This window comes from Salvelinus sp. IW2-2015, linkage group LG20 (assembly GCF_002910315.2).
Source record: "Salvelinus sp. IW2-2015 linkage group LG20, ASM291031v2, whole genome shotgun sequence".
Lineage (NCBI taxonomy): Eukaryota > Metazoa > Chordata > Actinopteri > Salmoniformes > Salmonidae > Salvelinus > Salvelinus sp. IW2-2015.
The window spans coordinates 9465833-9482824 of NC_036860.1; the positions used below are offsets into that span (position 1 = coordinate 9465833).

Here is a 16992-nt window from a genome sequence, read left to right on the forward strand (position 1 = left end):
ACTATTAATAATATAACACTTGCACTGAAACAGAATGCCACAGATCAAAATAGCCATTCGTATATTTTATTAGTCGTATTTTTTTTTTTTTTTACATACACAATAATGAAAACAGAAATTAAATCAGATGAAAATAGTCTTGCATAAACTTGGCAGTCAAAGTTTTGGGACTAATGCCTTGGCCTGGAACGTTGAGTCAAGGCCTAAAATGGGTCCCACATATTGTCAACTCAAAATTGTAAACCATTCACTTACCATTGACTGAGACAGAATGAATGGCCATTAGAGTGTTGAACGCCCCTGTGGGAATGTACTGTAGAGCAGGATTTCACAGACTCTGTCCTGGGGGGCCACCCCCTGGGTGCCCGTTTAGTTTTTTTGCCATAGCAATACACAGCTGATTCAAATAATCAAAGCTTGGTTATGCTTGGAGTTGGTTATTTGAATCAGCTGTGTAGTGCTGGTGCAAAAAACAAAATGTGCACCACGAGGGGGGTGGACTAGACCGAGTTCTGGAAACCCTGTCGTAGAGCAGCAGCTCTGTGGCAGCTAGTTTTAGCAGCCCTGTACATTGGTATCCATCTAAGAAGCAATGTGGTCTACTCTACACCATCCCAAGTCCTAAATTAAATCTTGGGGAAAAGGTGCAGTATATTATAGTGTCACACTCATCTCATAAGAAATTACATAGATTGAAGGTCAGGACATACTATGAGACATCTAACACAATGGGACTCAATACAAATGTTACTTATCTCATTGAGATGGCTGACAGATAAGGTATCCCCATTTGTAATTATTATATATATATTTTTTACTATGTCATGGCCAACATTTATTCTAGAAGTTTCTACACTTTACATAAGTCACTTCCTGAAAACACCTACATGGAAATCCATATCATTATGGATTGAAGATGCCTTAATAAAAGCGATTCAGGTTGATTCTCTGGGTTGGGGGCACAAACCCAAAATAAACCATCAGACAAGGGACACACTAGACGGGTCACATCAGAATGCTACAGGAATATACACAACAAACCATAACAAGGCTTCAAACTGACTGGTCGCTACATTGAGCATCTCACACCTAATCCTTTGCAGTGGACCTGGCCAGTAGTATCTTTGCTTTAATATTTTCATTTGCAGTAGAGTCATACATTTTAAACATTTTTTTCTCCAAACTTTGCAAACAAAGTTAGCAGTACTCTCAAACATGAGATCTATTAAATCCAACATTTTTTCCTGTGAGAGGAAGTCCCAGTCGACTGAGAGAAGTGAGCAGAAATGCACCCAGATGGAAGGGAATAGAAAAACATGTCCATGAGAAGGAAAAAAAGAAGGGTGTGGTCCAGTCCTGTTTGGGTGCCACTCTGCATTGGAGCTGGCCTCCTTAATTAGACAGTAGATTGTGGTCCAGACAGGCCATTACAAAGCAAGAGGTTTTGTTGTATCCTGAGTGGGTAGTTTCAAAATGCAATAAAGACTGAAGACAGTATAATTATTTGTTGCATCTTGCTAGACAGGACTACAAACCAAGTGACACGGTAGAGGTGTTAAGCCCCCTATCCGCTGAACAGCCGCTGAGGCCTCACTAGAGGTTATTGGTGAGCTGCGCAGGCTGATAGGCAATGTTGTGTGACACTTTGAAGGGGGACAATTCAAGAGACTCAAAACAATTGTGGCTCGGGAAGAAGTCTCGATAAGGCTTAACGTCTTTCAAAGCGAGAATAACAACTCCACATCAATATGAAAAAATAAGATCGACCCCTTACAAGACCACTGGTTAGAACGGGTCATACGGTTTCTCATACTTTCTTTTTAATCCTCCTTGATCACTTGAAGTCCATTTGAAGTTTGTGTTGTCAGTGTTACTGCCAGGTTAGGTTTATATTGAACGTGTACCTTAGACTGTGTCAACCTGTGGAACGCACTTCTGACACCATATATGTAAGCCAATGTTGAACATTTAGCGCTTAAAAGCGGCCAAACCAACATTAAATCATTCTACAAACCAATCTACAGAAACCCATCGCAGGCGAAAACTCTCAATGAAAGAAAGTTGTCACGGCATAGAAGCAGGTGTCTGGTATTTATGTTACCATCAAAAAACATTTCCCGTGGCTCGTTTGAAAATCCTGGTGGTGGCTTTCAGATGACTGAAAAGGTGACACCATAGAGATCTAACACAGGTCTGTGCCTGTTTGGTACCGGGCTGACTCCGCTATATAGACCTGAAGAGGCACCAGTCCACTGCCTTCCAATGACAAATGCAATGGAAAACGTGGCATTGGTTAAATGGGACAGGTCAAATGACAAATCTAGCTTTCTAAACGTTTTGTAGTGACCCCAAACCTAATGTCCATAGACTCCACCATTTAGCTTAAACAGAGAGAAAAAAATAATAATAACTTTCCATGCAGGCTTTAGCAGTCAGTCAATGGAAAATTATTTGAAGACACTGCCCATAGACCACAATAAAATCTCTCGCTGTGCATATATACATTAGATATATTGGCACCCTCGAACGATTCACTATTTCTTCACAAATAAGTAGAGAGAGAAAAAACAAAAGTCACACGTAATTGTATCTGCAAAAGACCGAGAAATGTTATGAAAACTGAAATGTAGATTTTTTAAAAGTCAAAATATGGCCTGGACTGCATTATTGAAAATTCAAATAAACTTGGTTAGAGACAAGTGATTGTGTAATTTTTCCTCACTTGGCATAAGTTGCAAGTGCCTACAGGGTAAAGATAGCTATCCAACCAGTTTTGAAAATAATAAATATTACAATCTGTTGTGCAAAGGTGCCAATATATTTGGCCGCAACTGTACATATTTTGTACTAGGCATTAATGGAGTTTTTTTGCTTTATTTTTACTAATGCAATTCATTATGAATTCATAATGTAATTATGACTCAGTTCATAATTTTATTAAGTACTGTTCAGATTAATGAAAGAACATGAGACAATGGGACTTTAGAAGTGGATAGTCTGAGGTGTGTGTACCAATGTATGAATGAATAAAAGTTTGGTGATCTGATTAAGACGACTGATGTGGTTGTACGGACTGTGAATATTGAGAATGGTCAATCTCAGATTTCACCGCTTCTTCCTAATCCAATCGGGCATGGGAAAACAAAGACAAAAGGCAGAATCTATGACAAATTGCTTTCAAAGAAACAGTGTCCATTTCTACAAGCCAAACTCCCAAAACCATCTAAGTGTAGACTGGCATTGTTTACTTACAACAGTTGGGGGGGGGAAATTAAAAGGCAGTCATTGAGGGGGGATAAGGAAAAAGAACCAATCAAAACAGACATTAAGCTATCCTCTGCCTTTGTATCATAAGTGCTCCCTGAAATCAGGCCTTTCCCCTCAACATCTCGCTTGAGCCAAAACCATCTTGCAAAAACAAAGGGGAGACAGAAAAAGGTAGTGTTGCGCCATCTGGTGGCTAAGGCTGGGAGCTGCCCTGGCTATCTGGGTCCGTGCCTGAGGAGCTGGTGTCAGAGTCTGAGTGGTCATCGTTGTCCTCCGGTGGGCACTTCTCCCGTATGCGCCTCTGGGTGGCGCTCAGGCGTGCCAGTAGGCCCTGGTAGTCGAAGCGACCCCTCTTCTCCCCAAATGGGTCCTGGAGGTGTGTAAGGAGAGAAAGAGTGTGTGGGATGTGCATCTCATATTTAAAATCTGAAATGTTCCACTGTTGTGGTGCAGGTTTATAGCATGTGGGAGCAGTGTATACTGTGTTTTTAATTTATCTACAAATAATTTATTTATACAAATAGAGATAATTTCTTTATATGTGTATAGATAACCTTCTGTAAATAAACGGCGACAAATTATTTTAGCAATGAAGAGTCAGATGAACGTGGACAGTGGCATGTATTCATGGATGCCAAGGGATGTCAGGCTTCCCAAAATAATTGACCAAGAAAAAAATATCCATATTTTGTCTCTGTGTTTCATAAAACTTATTTTAAATCTATTTTTATGTCATATGCACCAAATACAATAGGTGTAGACCTTACAGTTAAATGCTTACTTACAAGCCCTTAACCAACAATGCAGTTAAGAAAAATAGAGTTAACAACATATTTACTAACTAAAGTAAAAAATTTAAAAAAAATTAAATTAATACAATAAAATACCAATAATGAGGCTATATACAGAAACCACCGGTACCGAGTCAATGTGCGGAGGTACAGGTTAGTCAAAGTAAATTTGTGCATGTAGGTAGGGGTAAAGTGACTACGCAGTGTAGTGTAAAAACAAAAGGTGGGTGGGGGGTGGGGGGGGGGGGGGGGGGGGGGGGGGGGGGGGGGGGGTGGGGGGGGGGGGGGGGGGGGGGGGGGGGGGGGGGGGGGGGGGGGGGGGGGGGGGGGGGAGGTTAATGCAAATAGTCCGTGTGGCCATTTCATTTCATTGTTCAGCACTCTTATGGCTTGGGTAGAAACTATTAAGGAGCCTTTTGGATCTAGACTTGGCACTCCGGTACTGCTTGCCGTGCGGCTAGCAGAGAGAGAACAGTCTATGACTTGGGTCTGACAATTTTTGGGCCTTCCTTTGACACCGCATAGTATATAAGTTGAAGTCGGAAGTTTACATAACACTTAGGTTGGAGTCATTAAAACTCGTTTTTCAACCACTCCACAAATTTCTTGTTAAAAACTAGTTTTGACAAGTCGGTTAGGACATCTACTTTGTGTTGACACAAGTAATTTCTTTCCAACAATTGTTTACAGACTATTTATTTTCACTTTAATTCACTGTATCAACATTCCAGTGGGTCAGAAGTTTACATACACTAGAGTTGACTGTGCTTTAAACAGCTTGGAGAATTCCAGAAAATGATGTCATGGCTTTAGAAGCTTCTGATAAATTGATGTCAATTAGCCCTGAGTCAATAGGGTGTACCTGTGGATGTATTTCAAGGCCTACCTTCAAACTCAGTGCCTCTTTGCTTGACATCATGGGAAAATCAAAAGAAATCAGCCAAGACCTCAGAAAATAATTTAGACCTCCACAAGTCTGGTTCATCCTTGGGAGCAATTTCCAAACGCCTGAAGATAACACGTTCATCTGTACAAACAATAGTACGCAAGAACTGTCTCCTAGAGATTAACATACTTTGATGCGAAAAGTGCAAATCAATCCCAGAACAGCAGCAAAGGACCTTGAAGATGCTGGAGGAAACGGGTACAAAAGTATCTATATCCACAGTAAAACATCCTATATCGACATAACCTGAAAGGCTTCTCAGCAAGGAAGAAGCCACTGCTCCAAAACCGCCATAAAAAAGCCAGACTACGGTTAGCAACTGCACATGGTGACAAAGATCGTACTTTTTGGAGAAATGTCCTCTGGTCTGATGAAACAAAAATAGAACTGTTTGGCCATAATGACCATCGTTATGTTTGGAGGAAAAAGGGGATGTTTGCAAGCAGAAGAACACCATCCCAACCCGTGAAGCACGGGGGTGGCAGCATCATGTTGTGGGGGTGCTTTGCTGCAGGAGGGACAGGTGCACTTAAAAATAGATGGCATCATGAGGGAGGAAGATTGTGGATATATTGAAGCAACATCTCAAGACATCAGTCAGGAAGTTAAAGCTTGGTTGCAAATGAGTCTTCCAAATGGACAATGACCCCAAGCATACTTCAGAAGTTGTGGCAAATGGCTTAAGGACAACAAAGTCAAGGTATTGGAGTGGCAATCACAAAGCCATGACCTCAATCCTATAGAATATTTTTGGGCAAAACTGAAAAAGCGTGTGCAAGCAAGGAGGCCTACAAACCTGACTCAGTTACACCAACTCTGTCAGGAGGAATGGGCCAAAATTCACCCAAAATATAGTGGGAAGCTTGTGGAAGGCTACCCGAAACGTTTGACCCAGGTTAAACTATTTAAAGGCAATGCTACCAAATACTAATTGAGTGCCGCCCATAGCATGGAATGCAAGGGAAGCCAGTGAGCATTTGGCCTCCCTTGATAAAAAAAAAAAGTATAAAATAATAGCCAATCAGTGTTGAGCTAAACTGAGTGCGCTTAACTGTGACAGGTCCTGGCACACCAACAATGACAAAAAGTGTCAAATCGCATGAAAAGCATACATCATTGACAGAAACAACTTGAATTGTTGCATTTGGTTGTGTTGTGGTCCTCCGCAGGCTAGCTAAAATTGTGTTTTTCCTAAATTAGTCATGGATGGAGATAGGGATCTACTTGTGGTTTTACTTCATTCTCCTTACTGGCCAATGATTATGACAGCGATTATGAGCCAACCATACATTTTTTAAATTTTACCTTTATTTAACTTGGCAAGTCAGTTAAGAACAAATTCTTATTTTCAATGACGGCCTAGGAACAGTGGGTTAACTGCCTTGTTCAGGGGCAGAACAACATATTTTTTACCATGTCAGCTCGGGGATTTGATCTTGCAACCTTTCAGTTACCAGTCCAACGCTCTAACCACTAGGCTACCTGCCGCCCCAATTAACCATACATTGTTGTGCCCCTGGCCTGAGGGTTCAATACGTAGAAGGCTAATGTTAACTAGCTAAAGTTGCCCACAAAAGAAAGTTAGGCTAGCAAGCAAGCATTTTAGCCAGGTAGCCTAGGACAACACAAAATAAAAGCGTGTACTGTATGACAGAGTTATAGACCGTTTCGTCAACATGAGAGAGGATGGCATTGGCGTTTCTCTACAAGTTGGGTGAGTCAACATGTCCATCAAAACCATGGACCGCCACATCATTTTTCGACTAATTTGTTTTTGGTAGCTTTTAGTTGTCACTGTATTAGACAAAGCATGGGTGATTTGATGATGTTGAAATGGTGCTAGAATAGTGGAGGCAGCTCCTGTTTTCTTTGCAACTTGCGTTAACTGTGGTTCTAAATCAGTTGTTCAGCAGTCTGAAAATGTTGGAAACATTAACTTGCATGACCTTGCTGTAGGTCATGTAACTGTTTGTTACATGCAATATGCCTTGTGGACTCCACCGGACAGTTGCTCTCCGGTTTTGTGATGAAACAGAAGGGGTGGTTAAATTTATTCTGCCACTGTATTGTCTCAGCCTTAGGCCTATCTATCACTGTCGCAAGGCATATGAACTAACAGGTTATAGAGCAAACAACGCAATTATCACAACACATAATATGGCTTTCCCCCCTGGCTTCCCCAGTGATTTTACCCACACACTGCTACTGGTTGTGGATGTCATTATGATGTTTCTGTGTACAGTTTGAAGGAAATTGCTAACCAGCATTAGCACAATGCCTGGGCGTCTATGGTAATAGCTAGCATGCTAGCTGTTACCATAGACATCCAGTCATCGCTAGCTGTTACCCAGACGCCCAGTCATTGTGCTAATGTTAGTCAGCATTGGCTCGCGAAACTACCTCCAACTTCCTTCATAATGAACGAAGAAACATAGAAATGGTGTCCACAAGTTCATCTGAGTCCAGGGAAGTAGATACAAGGTTTAATTGCTAAATCCTGAAGTACCCCTTTAAACGTTTGGGCATGTACATCCCTCAGTCATTCTCTAACCCAGGGTTCCACAAACTCGGTCCTCAGGACCCCAATGGGTGCACGTTTTGGTTTTTGCCCTAACTACATAGCTGATTAAAATTAAAGCTTGATGATTATTTGAATCAGCTGTATAGTGCTAGGGCAATAACCAAAACGTGCACCCCTTGAGGTCCCGAGAACCCAGTTTGGGAAACCCTGCTAGAACCCCAGGGAAGGGGCAGTGCATTAGTTATCAGGATGTGTGATGCATTATAACCTGTGTGTTCTGCTTCTCCAAGGTGCATAAAGAAACGTGTACACACACACACAGTGAATGAGAGGGAGAATGAGGTCTCTGGCAATACCTGCATGTTCTGTCCCTGTTGGTGTAGTCTCTCTTTGCAGACACCCTCGTAGAAGTCATAATACTCCAGGAATGATTTCTCCATCACACTCCTGCAACACAGGAACAGGTTAACTATCCACAAAAACAAATGCTAAACAGCTACAATTGAAATGACTCGCCATTGAAAGCTGTGTAATCTAAATGTATTGTGGGTCAGTGGCTTTGAACATGTCTCTTGCAATCCGTTAAGGTTCAACTATATGCCTCATATACAACAAGGACATTAGACGTGGCCGGCCTGTAGCCATACATTTGGAGTTCAGGCATATACAGTCCCTTCAGAAAGTATTCACACCCCTCGACTTTTTCCACATTGCGTTGTGTTACAAAAGTGGGGTTAAAATGGATTACATTTATTTTTGACAACGATCTACACAAAATACTTACTTTTATTATTGATGGAAAATAAAATAATATATTTTGATTAGATAAGTATTCAATCCCCTGAGTCAACACATTAGTCACATTTGGCAGCGATTACAGCTGTGAGTCTTTCTGGGTAAGTCTCTAAGAGCTTGGAAAACCTGGATTGTACAACATTTCCCATTATTTGTTTAAATTCTTCAAGCTCTGTCAAGTTGGTTGTTGATCATTGCTAGACAGCCATTTTCAAGTCTTGCCATAGATTTTCAAGACGATTTAAGTCAAAACTGCAACTAGGCCACTCAGGAACATGAAGTATCGTCTTGGTAAGTAACTCCAGTGTACCATTTGGCCTGGGATTTTTGGTTATTATCCTGCAGAAAGGTCTATTTGTCTCCCAGTGTCTGTTGGAAAGCAGAATTAACCAGGTTTTCCCTCTAGGATTTTGCCTGCGTTTAGCTTTAGTCCGTTTCTTTTTATCCTAAAAAACTCCAGTCCCTGCAGATGGCAAGCATACCCATAACATGATGCAGCCACCACCATGCTTGAACATATGGTGAGTGGTACTCAATATGGTGAGTGGTACTCAATGTGTTGTGTTTGCCCCAAACATAATGCTTTGTATTCAGGACAAAAAGTACATTTTTGTTGCTGCATTTTTTTGCAGTATTACTTTAGTGCCTTAATGCAAACACGATGCATGTTTGGGAATATTTGTATTATGTACAGGCTTCCTTCTTTTCACTTTGTCATTTATGTTGGTAACTACAATGTTGTTGATCTATCTTCAGTTTTTTAATCTCACAGCCATTTAACTCCAACTGCTTTAAAATCACTATTGGCCTCATGGTGAACTCCTAAAGCGGTTTCTTTCCTCTCAGTCAAGAGAGTTAGGAAGGACGCCTGTATCATTGTAGTGCCTGGGTGTATTGATACACCATCCAAAGTGTAATTAATAACTACACCATTCTCAAAGGGATATTCAATGTCTGCTTTTTATTTTTTACACATCTACCAATAGGTGCCCTTTGCGAGGCATTGGAAAACATCCCTGGTGTTTGTCGTTGAATCTATACTTGAAATACACTGCTCGACTGAGGGACCTTACAGACCTTACAGTATAGCAGTATAGGGTACAGAGATGAGGTAGTCATTCAAAACTCATCTTAAATTATTCAAATCAAATTTTATTTGTCACATGCGCCAAATACAACAGGTGCAGACCTCCCAGTGAAATGCTTACTTACAAGCCCTTAACTCTTATTTTCTTAACTGCATTGTTGGATAAGAAAGTATTAAATACATTTTATTTAAAAAATATAAAATAACATTCAAATAGAAAAACAAAATAACAGAGGCGATATACAGGGGGTACTGGTACAGAGTCAATGTGCGGGGACACAGGTTAGTTGAGGTAATATGTAGGTAGAGGTAAAGTGACTATGCATGGATAATAAATAGAGTAGCAGTAGCGTAAAAATGGTGGGGGACAATGCAAATAGTCCGGGTAGCCATTTGATAAGCTGTTCAGGAGTTATGGCTTGGGGGTAGAAGCTGTTAAGAAGCCTTTTGGACCTAGACTTGGCACTCCGGTACCGCTTTCCGAGAGAGAACAGTCTATGACTAGGATGGCTGGAATCTGACCATTTTTAGGGCCTTCCTCTGACACTGCCTGGTATAGAGGTCCTGGGTGGCAGGAAGCTTGGCGCCAGTGATGTACGTACGCACGACCCTCTGTAGTGCCTTGTGGTCGGAGGCCAAGCAGTTGCCATACCAGGCAGTGATGCAACCAGTCCGGATGCTCTCAATGGTGCAGCTGTAGAACCTTTTGAGGATCTGAGGACCCATGCCAAATCTCTCCTGAGGGGGAATAGGTTTTGTTGTGCCCTCTTCACAACTGTCTTGGTGTGCTTGGACCATATTAGTTTGTTGGTGATGTGGACACCAAGGAACGAAGCTCTTAACCTGCTCCACTACAGCCCCATCGATGAGAATGGGGGCATGCTCAGTCCTCCTTTTCCTGTAGTCCACAATCATCTCCTGTCTTGATCATGTTGAGGGAGAGGTTGTTATCCTGGCACCACACTGCCAGGTCTCTGACCTCCTCCCTATAGGCTGTCTCATGAGGCCTACCACGGTTGTGTCATCTGCAAACTTAATGATGGTGTTGGAGTCGTGCTTGGCCATGCAGTCATGGATGAATAGGGAGTACAGGAGAGGACTGAGCATTGACCCATGAGGGGAACCCGTATTGAGGATCAGCATGGCGGATGTGTTGTTACCTACCCTTACCACCTGGGGGCAGCCCACCAGGAAGTCCAGGATCCAGTTGCAGAGGGAGGTGTTTAATCCCAGGGTCCTTAGCTTAGTGATGAGTTTTGAGGGCACTATGGTGTTGAACGCTGAGATGTAGTCAATGAATAGCATTCTCACGTAGGTGTTCCTTTTGTCCAGGTGGGAAAGAGCAGTGTGGAGTGCAACAGAGATCGCATCATCTGTTGATCTGTTGGGGCGGTATGCAAATTGGAGTGGGTCTAGGTTTTCTGGGATAATGGTGTTGATGTGAGCCATGACCAGCCTTTCAAAGCACTTCATGGCTACAGACGTGAGTGCTACGGGTCGGTAGCCATTTAGGCAGGTCACCTTGGTGTTCTTGAGCACAGGAACAATGGTGGTCTCCTTGAAACATGTTGGTATTACAGACTGTCAGGGACAGGTTGAAAATATCAGTGAAGACACTTTCCAGTTGGTCAGCGCATGCTCGGAGTACATGTCCTGGTAATCCGTCTGGCCCTGTGGCCTTGTGAATGTTGACCTGTTTAAAGGTCTTACTCACATCGGCTACGGAGAGCGTGATCACACAGTCGTCCGGAACAGCTGATGCTCTCATGCATGTGTCAGTGTTGCTGGCCTCGAAGTGAGCATAGAAGTTATTTAGCTCGTCTGGTAGTCTAGTGTCACTGGGCAGCTCCCGGCTGTGCTTCCCTTTGTAGTCTGTAATAGTTTGCAAGCCCTGCCACATCCAACGAGCGTCGGAGCCGGTGTAGTACGATTCAATCTTAGTCCTGTATTGGCGCTTTGCCTGTTTGATGGTTCGTCAAAGGATTTCTTATAAGCGTCCGGGTTAGAGTCCCGCTCCTTGAAAGCGGCAACTCTACCCTTTAGCTCAGTGCGGATGTTGCCTGTAATCCATGGCTTCTGGTTGTGGTACGTACTTACGGTCACTGTGGGGACGTCGTCGATGCACTTATTGATGAAGCCAGTGATGTGGTGTACTCCTCAATGCCATCGGAAGAATCCCGGAACATATTCCAGTCTGTGCTAGCAAAACAGTCCTGTAGCTTAGCATCTGCATCATCAATCATGCCAAACACAATTATTACACACAGAGTAAGTCCATTCAACTTATTATCCGACTTATTAAACAAATTATTACTCCTGAAGTTAGGGTTGCCATAACAATGGGGTTGAATACTTGACGCAAGACATTTCAGCTTTTCATTTGTTATTCATTTCCAAAAACATAATTCCACTGACATTATGGGGTATTGTGTGTAGATCAGTGACACAATATCAAAATGTAATCCATTTTAAACTCTGGCTGTAACAAAATGTGGAAAGCGTCAAGGTGTGTGAATACTTTCTGAAGGAATTGTAGCTGGATCTAGACAATAGATGCCGTGGAACATTGATTCATCTCAACATCAGTCCACTTTTGAGGTTTCAAGACTCAAACTTTTATTTTGGAGTCAACAATCCAAGACTAACTCACCACAGGGCTTCTGGACAGGGCACCTTCCCATCCAGCATGTCACATACAGCCACGCGCATGGTCTCATGGCGGATGCACTCGTTGTAGTTCTTGCTGTCCCCTGGGTGTCTCTCCTGGCAAAGGGAGTGTCAGAGGGAGCAGGTGTAAGGGGGACATTCAAGACACAAAAAGTGACACATCCCACACCGATATGGTCAGTCTGTTGCTTTTCACAAACGTCTACAAATGGGGAAGAAACGGCAAACAACAAACTAAATAGAAACATAGAACAATGGCTGAATTCTTCTGTAAGTCAGACAACACAGTCATATTACATCACAATATCATATGTCAAAACCACAGTAGCTTTGTTGATCAAAATGGCAGCATTTCTTCAGGGAACCACAATCCCCGTAAGGCAGTGGGCTTTAACTGCATTCTGGGGAATGGTTTGGCTTATAATTATGGTTTGGCTTGCCAGCTAAATTAGAGGCCAACTTGCCAGTGTGCTATAGGCTTACCTGTTCAAAGCCTGGCTCGTTGTGGTAGGGGTTCTCAGTCATCAGGGACTGGATGGAGATCAGAACGGAGGAGATGCTTTGGGCCGGGCTCCACGCTGGCCCTGTCCAAGTCCTAGACAACAACCCAGAACAAAGAGGTTAAAGCACAAAAGATTCAGGCCAGGAGCCCGCGCACCAAGGAAAATATAAAGTTTAAGTTGTATATGAGCTACGGTGCTTCACCCAAAAAGTATTGTTGACTGAATAGTAGATCAATTTTGCACTCCCTATAGGTTCCCGAGACTGACCAACACTACTATAAAGGGAAAGAGGAAATACTTCAAAGCTGTTTCAAGGAGCCATAGGTGCAAAATAGCATTACGATATATGGGCACGTTATTTCAATATTTTTTTTTGTGTGTACTATTGAAAGCAGGAGAATGATGGCATCGCATCTTCTGGGACAAAGTCACCCACACACCGACAGTGAGGGGGAGCTCTGGGAGGATGTGCTGAAATGCAAGAAATTATCTGCGTCTCTATATAGAGAGCTGCCATAAATAGCCATGCTCTGCCAAAGAATGACCCCTTACAGTTGTGGTCAGACCAGGTAGGCTTGAGTAATACAGACAGACTTGCAACTATTTGGCAGTACTGCCTGCTGTTTTTCATTCTCTGTGTTTAATTAGGTGGGATCCTGATATTGATTGCAGGTCACATTTGAAAATCTATTTAACTAGGCAAGTCAGTTAAGAACAAAATCTTATTTACAATGACGGCCTAGGAACAGTGGGTTAGCTGCCTTGTTCAGGGGCAAAAGGACAGATTTTTACCTTGTCAGCTCAGGGATTCAATCTAGCAACCCTTCGGTTACTGGCCCAATGCTCTAAACACTAGGCTACCTGCCGCCCCATATCCCACTGTGTCCCATGTATATCATTTGTAAGAGCTACTATTCTATGGGCCTGGGTTTAAAAGGTAGACTGATGAATGCCTTGTCCCATTTCGACCCCTAGTCACCCCCTCCCCTAGTTAGAAAGGGAAATGGGCATAGATGTATGGGTTGCTCAGGTGCAGCAGGTTTCCCCTGAGCTGCAGGACCCTGGCTTACCCGAGGATGCTGAGGCATACTTTGCCGTTACGGTAAAAGTTYGGGTTGAAGCGCACAGTGTTTTGGCCGGTGGTGATGAGCTTGACCCGTGGGGGGTGGATGGGGTAGTCCGGGGGGCAGCGGAACAGAAAGAGGAAGAAGCCTCCCTCGTAGGGCGTGTCGAAGGGTCCTGTGATGAGGGCATGGATCTGAGGAGGAAAGACTAGAGTCAGGACTAATATTTAGTGAGGGTGTTGATGCGTTGAATTTCTCCATAATTCTCATGGTTGCCATAATCCTCATAATAGTTGTGCAGAAGACTAATTCCAAGAGGGCTGTTGTTCCTCTTGCCACAGCAAAAGTTATTCAATGGCTGTATTGTTTGTTTAGTATGTCCAATTTCATGGATTTTTAAAAAACTTAGTACAAACATTGAGTATGTGGGTTATAAAGTAAATTTGGGCCTGACAAAAGAAAATTAACAGAATTGAATAAAGAAGGATCCCCCCCACACAACTTGAGCCTGGGATAGGAGTTGCTTGAACTGTAACTCTGCATCAACATTTGAAGGACATTGTTTCATAAACTAGTCAAATACTTCAGTCTGGCTAGCTAAACATACCACAGTAAGGTCTAAGGCTCATATTTCAACATCATAGCCAAATGACTTTGGCCATTGATGAAACTCACATTGCTGTCTGACTTTGTACAGTTGTACCAAAACAGACCCTGTGGACCTAGGGAGTGGTGGTGGAAGTCGGTGAGCTTTACCTTAGTCATGTCGTGAGGGTCAGGAACCACAAACATACCCGGGGGAGGCTCCTTATAGATGGACATTATATCCCTGAGGAGAGAGTAGGAAGGCAAACTTAAGAAAAGATGCTAATACACAATGATAGTAGCCTGATCCCAGATCTGTTTGTGCTCTTGCCTACTTGGCATCATTAGCACAAGCAGACTGGCACTAGGGGCAAAACATTTTAAGAGACAAGTGGCACCTTTTATGTTGACAATGTTGTGTTTATACGTTTCATAATATAAGGTCAATATATTAATTACAGAGTCACATCATAGTAAGCAAATGGATTGACACGTTATGACATCAGTAACTGACCAATTAATACTAACTATTGGCCTAACTAGTAGCGTAAGTAATCATTTTCTTACAGGATTTACCCCAATGTTTCACCCAAAAGGCTCAGACTTTTCTGTTTCCATCTACACGGGCCAGCACCAGTGTCTCACTGTGTCATACTCTAATGGACCCGCGCTCACTTGGGAACAAAGGCAGGCCTCTGGTACTTTTCAGCTGGAATTTACATAATTAACACCTTCTCACAAAGCAACTGTTTTGATTTTGCAGAGGTTGTTGATTCTGCTCTTCACAAATCCTCACGGTCAGTCCTAGCGCTCAAACTCTAAGCGGCATTCTCCCTAGTTCAGCCATTAGCTTCGCCCAAAACGACCTCTTTGGAACTACAACCCTGACGCTGTTTTAAAGGTAAGAAACATTGTTAATCATCACTTGTGACAGAGCTTTTGAAACATATGGCCCTTTCATCAGCGGGAAAGAATCCTTAAAATAAAAAAAACTTACTGTAAACGTTTTCTACAGATCCATACAGCTATGGGTGCCTCCATCCAACAAAACTACACTTTTGAGTTATGCTTAGACAAGATGTTCAGAGCATGCTAGATAGATAATTAAACAAGCGCTGTAACATGGAGATATGGCCGTTTGGGAACACTAACCCTATGAACGTGTGTGAAAATGTAACCTATTGTTTTTTTAACTGTATTTCCTCAAAAATATTTTAATAGGCAAGTCAGAACCAATTCTTATTTACAATGATGGCCTACCTTGGACAAACCCTCACCTAACCCGGACAACGCTGGGCCAATTGTGCGCCGCCCGACTAGGCTACCTGCCGTATGTAACACTTGTGTTAACAAAAAGTAACATTTATAGTCACAAAAATACACGTGTGGTGTGGTTCTTTCGTTTTCAGACAGCATGGAACTACATTCCATATGTTCTAACAGGCAAGCCCACCAGTGTATATCTGGATACTCAAATGTTTACCTTTTGATTCGGAGAATGCATTGCTGGGACGTCTTCTCGTTGTCCCAGTCGGTACTTAGTGTTGGGTCCCAGGACGTTGCATGAATTTGCGACAAGAGGCCTGCTCCGGCCACCCCCAAACCGATACCGCCTGGCAGAGCACTGGTGGCCGAGTAGGGGGGTATTGGAATGGCAGAGCCCACTACAGTGCTAAGAACACCTGCACCTCCAAATCCGCTCCCAGTCACAACGGTTGAGGTGGTTGTGGCTCCAGGGAACATGACGGCTAGGCCAGTCGCTGCAGGAGGTGGTGATGCCAGGTTAGCTCCACTCGTCGAGTGGCCCGGCAGAGAATTACCCAAACTCGGCAACAACGGCGCTCCATTTCCCTGACTACCAACACCTAACCCAATTTCACCATTAGCAACCTCTCCTACGCTATCCGCCATTGTAAATTAGCACTTGTTCAGGTTCTAGCTAGCTAGCTTGCTAGCTACAGTTAGACAGTTGTCGATACAGCAGTTTCTTGTTTGAGTCCGTCCTCACGCAGTCGGTGAATGAGGAAGACGAGCAAGGAGAGGAGAAGATGAGAAAAAGCGCTCCCACGGCATTGTATGCCTTTCTTCTCGCCTCCAAAAGTAGCTAATCGTGTTTAGCTATGTCTTATAAAACTACAAACAGTCAGTCGAAAAGTTAACGCTATAATATATTACCCGTCACAAATTCTCAGTTTGCCAGTCATCAACGCAGTTTGCGGTTTCAGCCTGTTTATCAGTAAGCTTTTTCTTCTGTTTTCCATAACCACTTCCTCCCCACAGCACAGAATACCTTTACTGCCACCTGGCGGCGATCATCGGAATTGTACTTGGACTCTGCGTCCATGTTATGAGGCTGTCAGGGACAGTAGCAACATACAGTCAGTATTTTACAGTTTCTTTACAACACCATACAGTTGAAGTCGGAAGTTTACATACACTTAGGTTGGAGTCATTAAAACTCGTTTTTCAACCACTTCACAAATTTCTTGTTAACAAACTATAGTTTTAGCAAGTCGGTTAGGACATCTACTTTGTGCATGACACAAGTCATTTTTCCAACAATTATTTACAGAGATTATTTCACTTATAATTCACTGTATCACAATTCCAGTGAGTCAGAAGTTAACATTCACTAAGTTGACTGTGCCTTTAAACAGCTTGGAAAATTCCAGAAAATGATGCCATGGCTTTAGAAGTTTCTGATAGGCAAATTTACATCATTTGAGTCAATTGGAGGTGTACCTGTGGATGTATTTCAAGGCCTAC

At 42.8% G+C, this 16992-nt stretch overlaps 1 protein-coding gene across 1 annotated transcript; it reads right to left on the bottom strand.

The window, feature by feature from the left end:
* Window positions 1-44: 44 nt before the first annotated feature.
* Window positions 45-16480, bottom strand: LOC111980591 (ubiquitin-conjugating enzyme E2 Z). Its single transcript, XM_024011404.3, has 7 exons — window positions 15710-16480; window positions 14398-14470; window positions 13648-13835; window positions 12558-12669; window positions 12058-12170; window positions 7882-7972; window positions 45-3637 (listed from the first exon to the last, which is right to left on the bottom strand). Exons 1-7 carry the CDS (start codon window positions 16135-16137, stop codon window positions 3461-3463), a joined length of 1182 nt encoding a protein of 393 aa, XP_023867172.1. The 5' UTR covers window positions 16138-16480; the 3' UTR covers window positions 45-3460.
* Window positions 16481-16992: the final 512 nt, after the last annotated feature.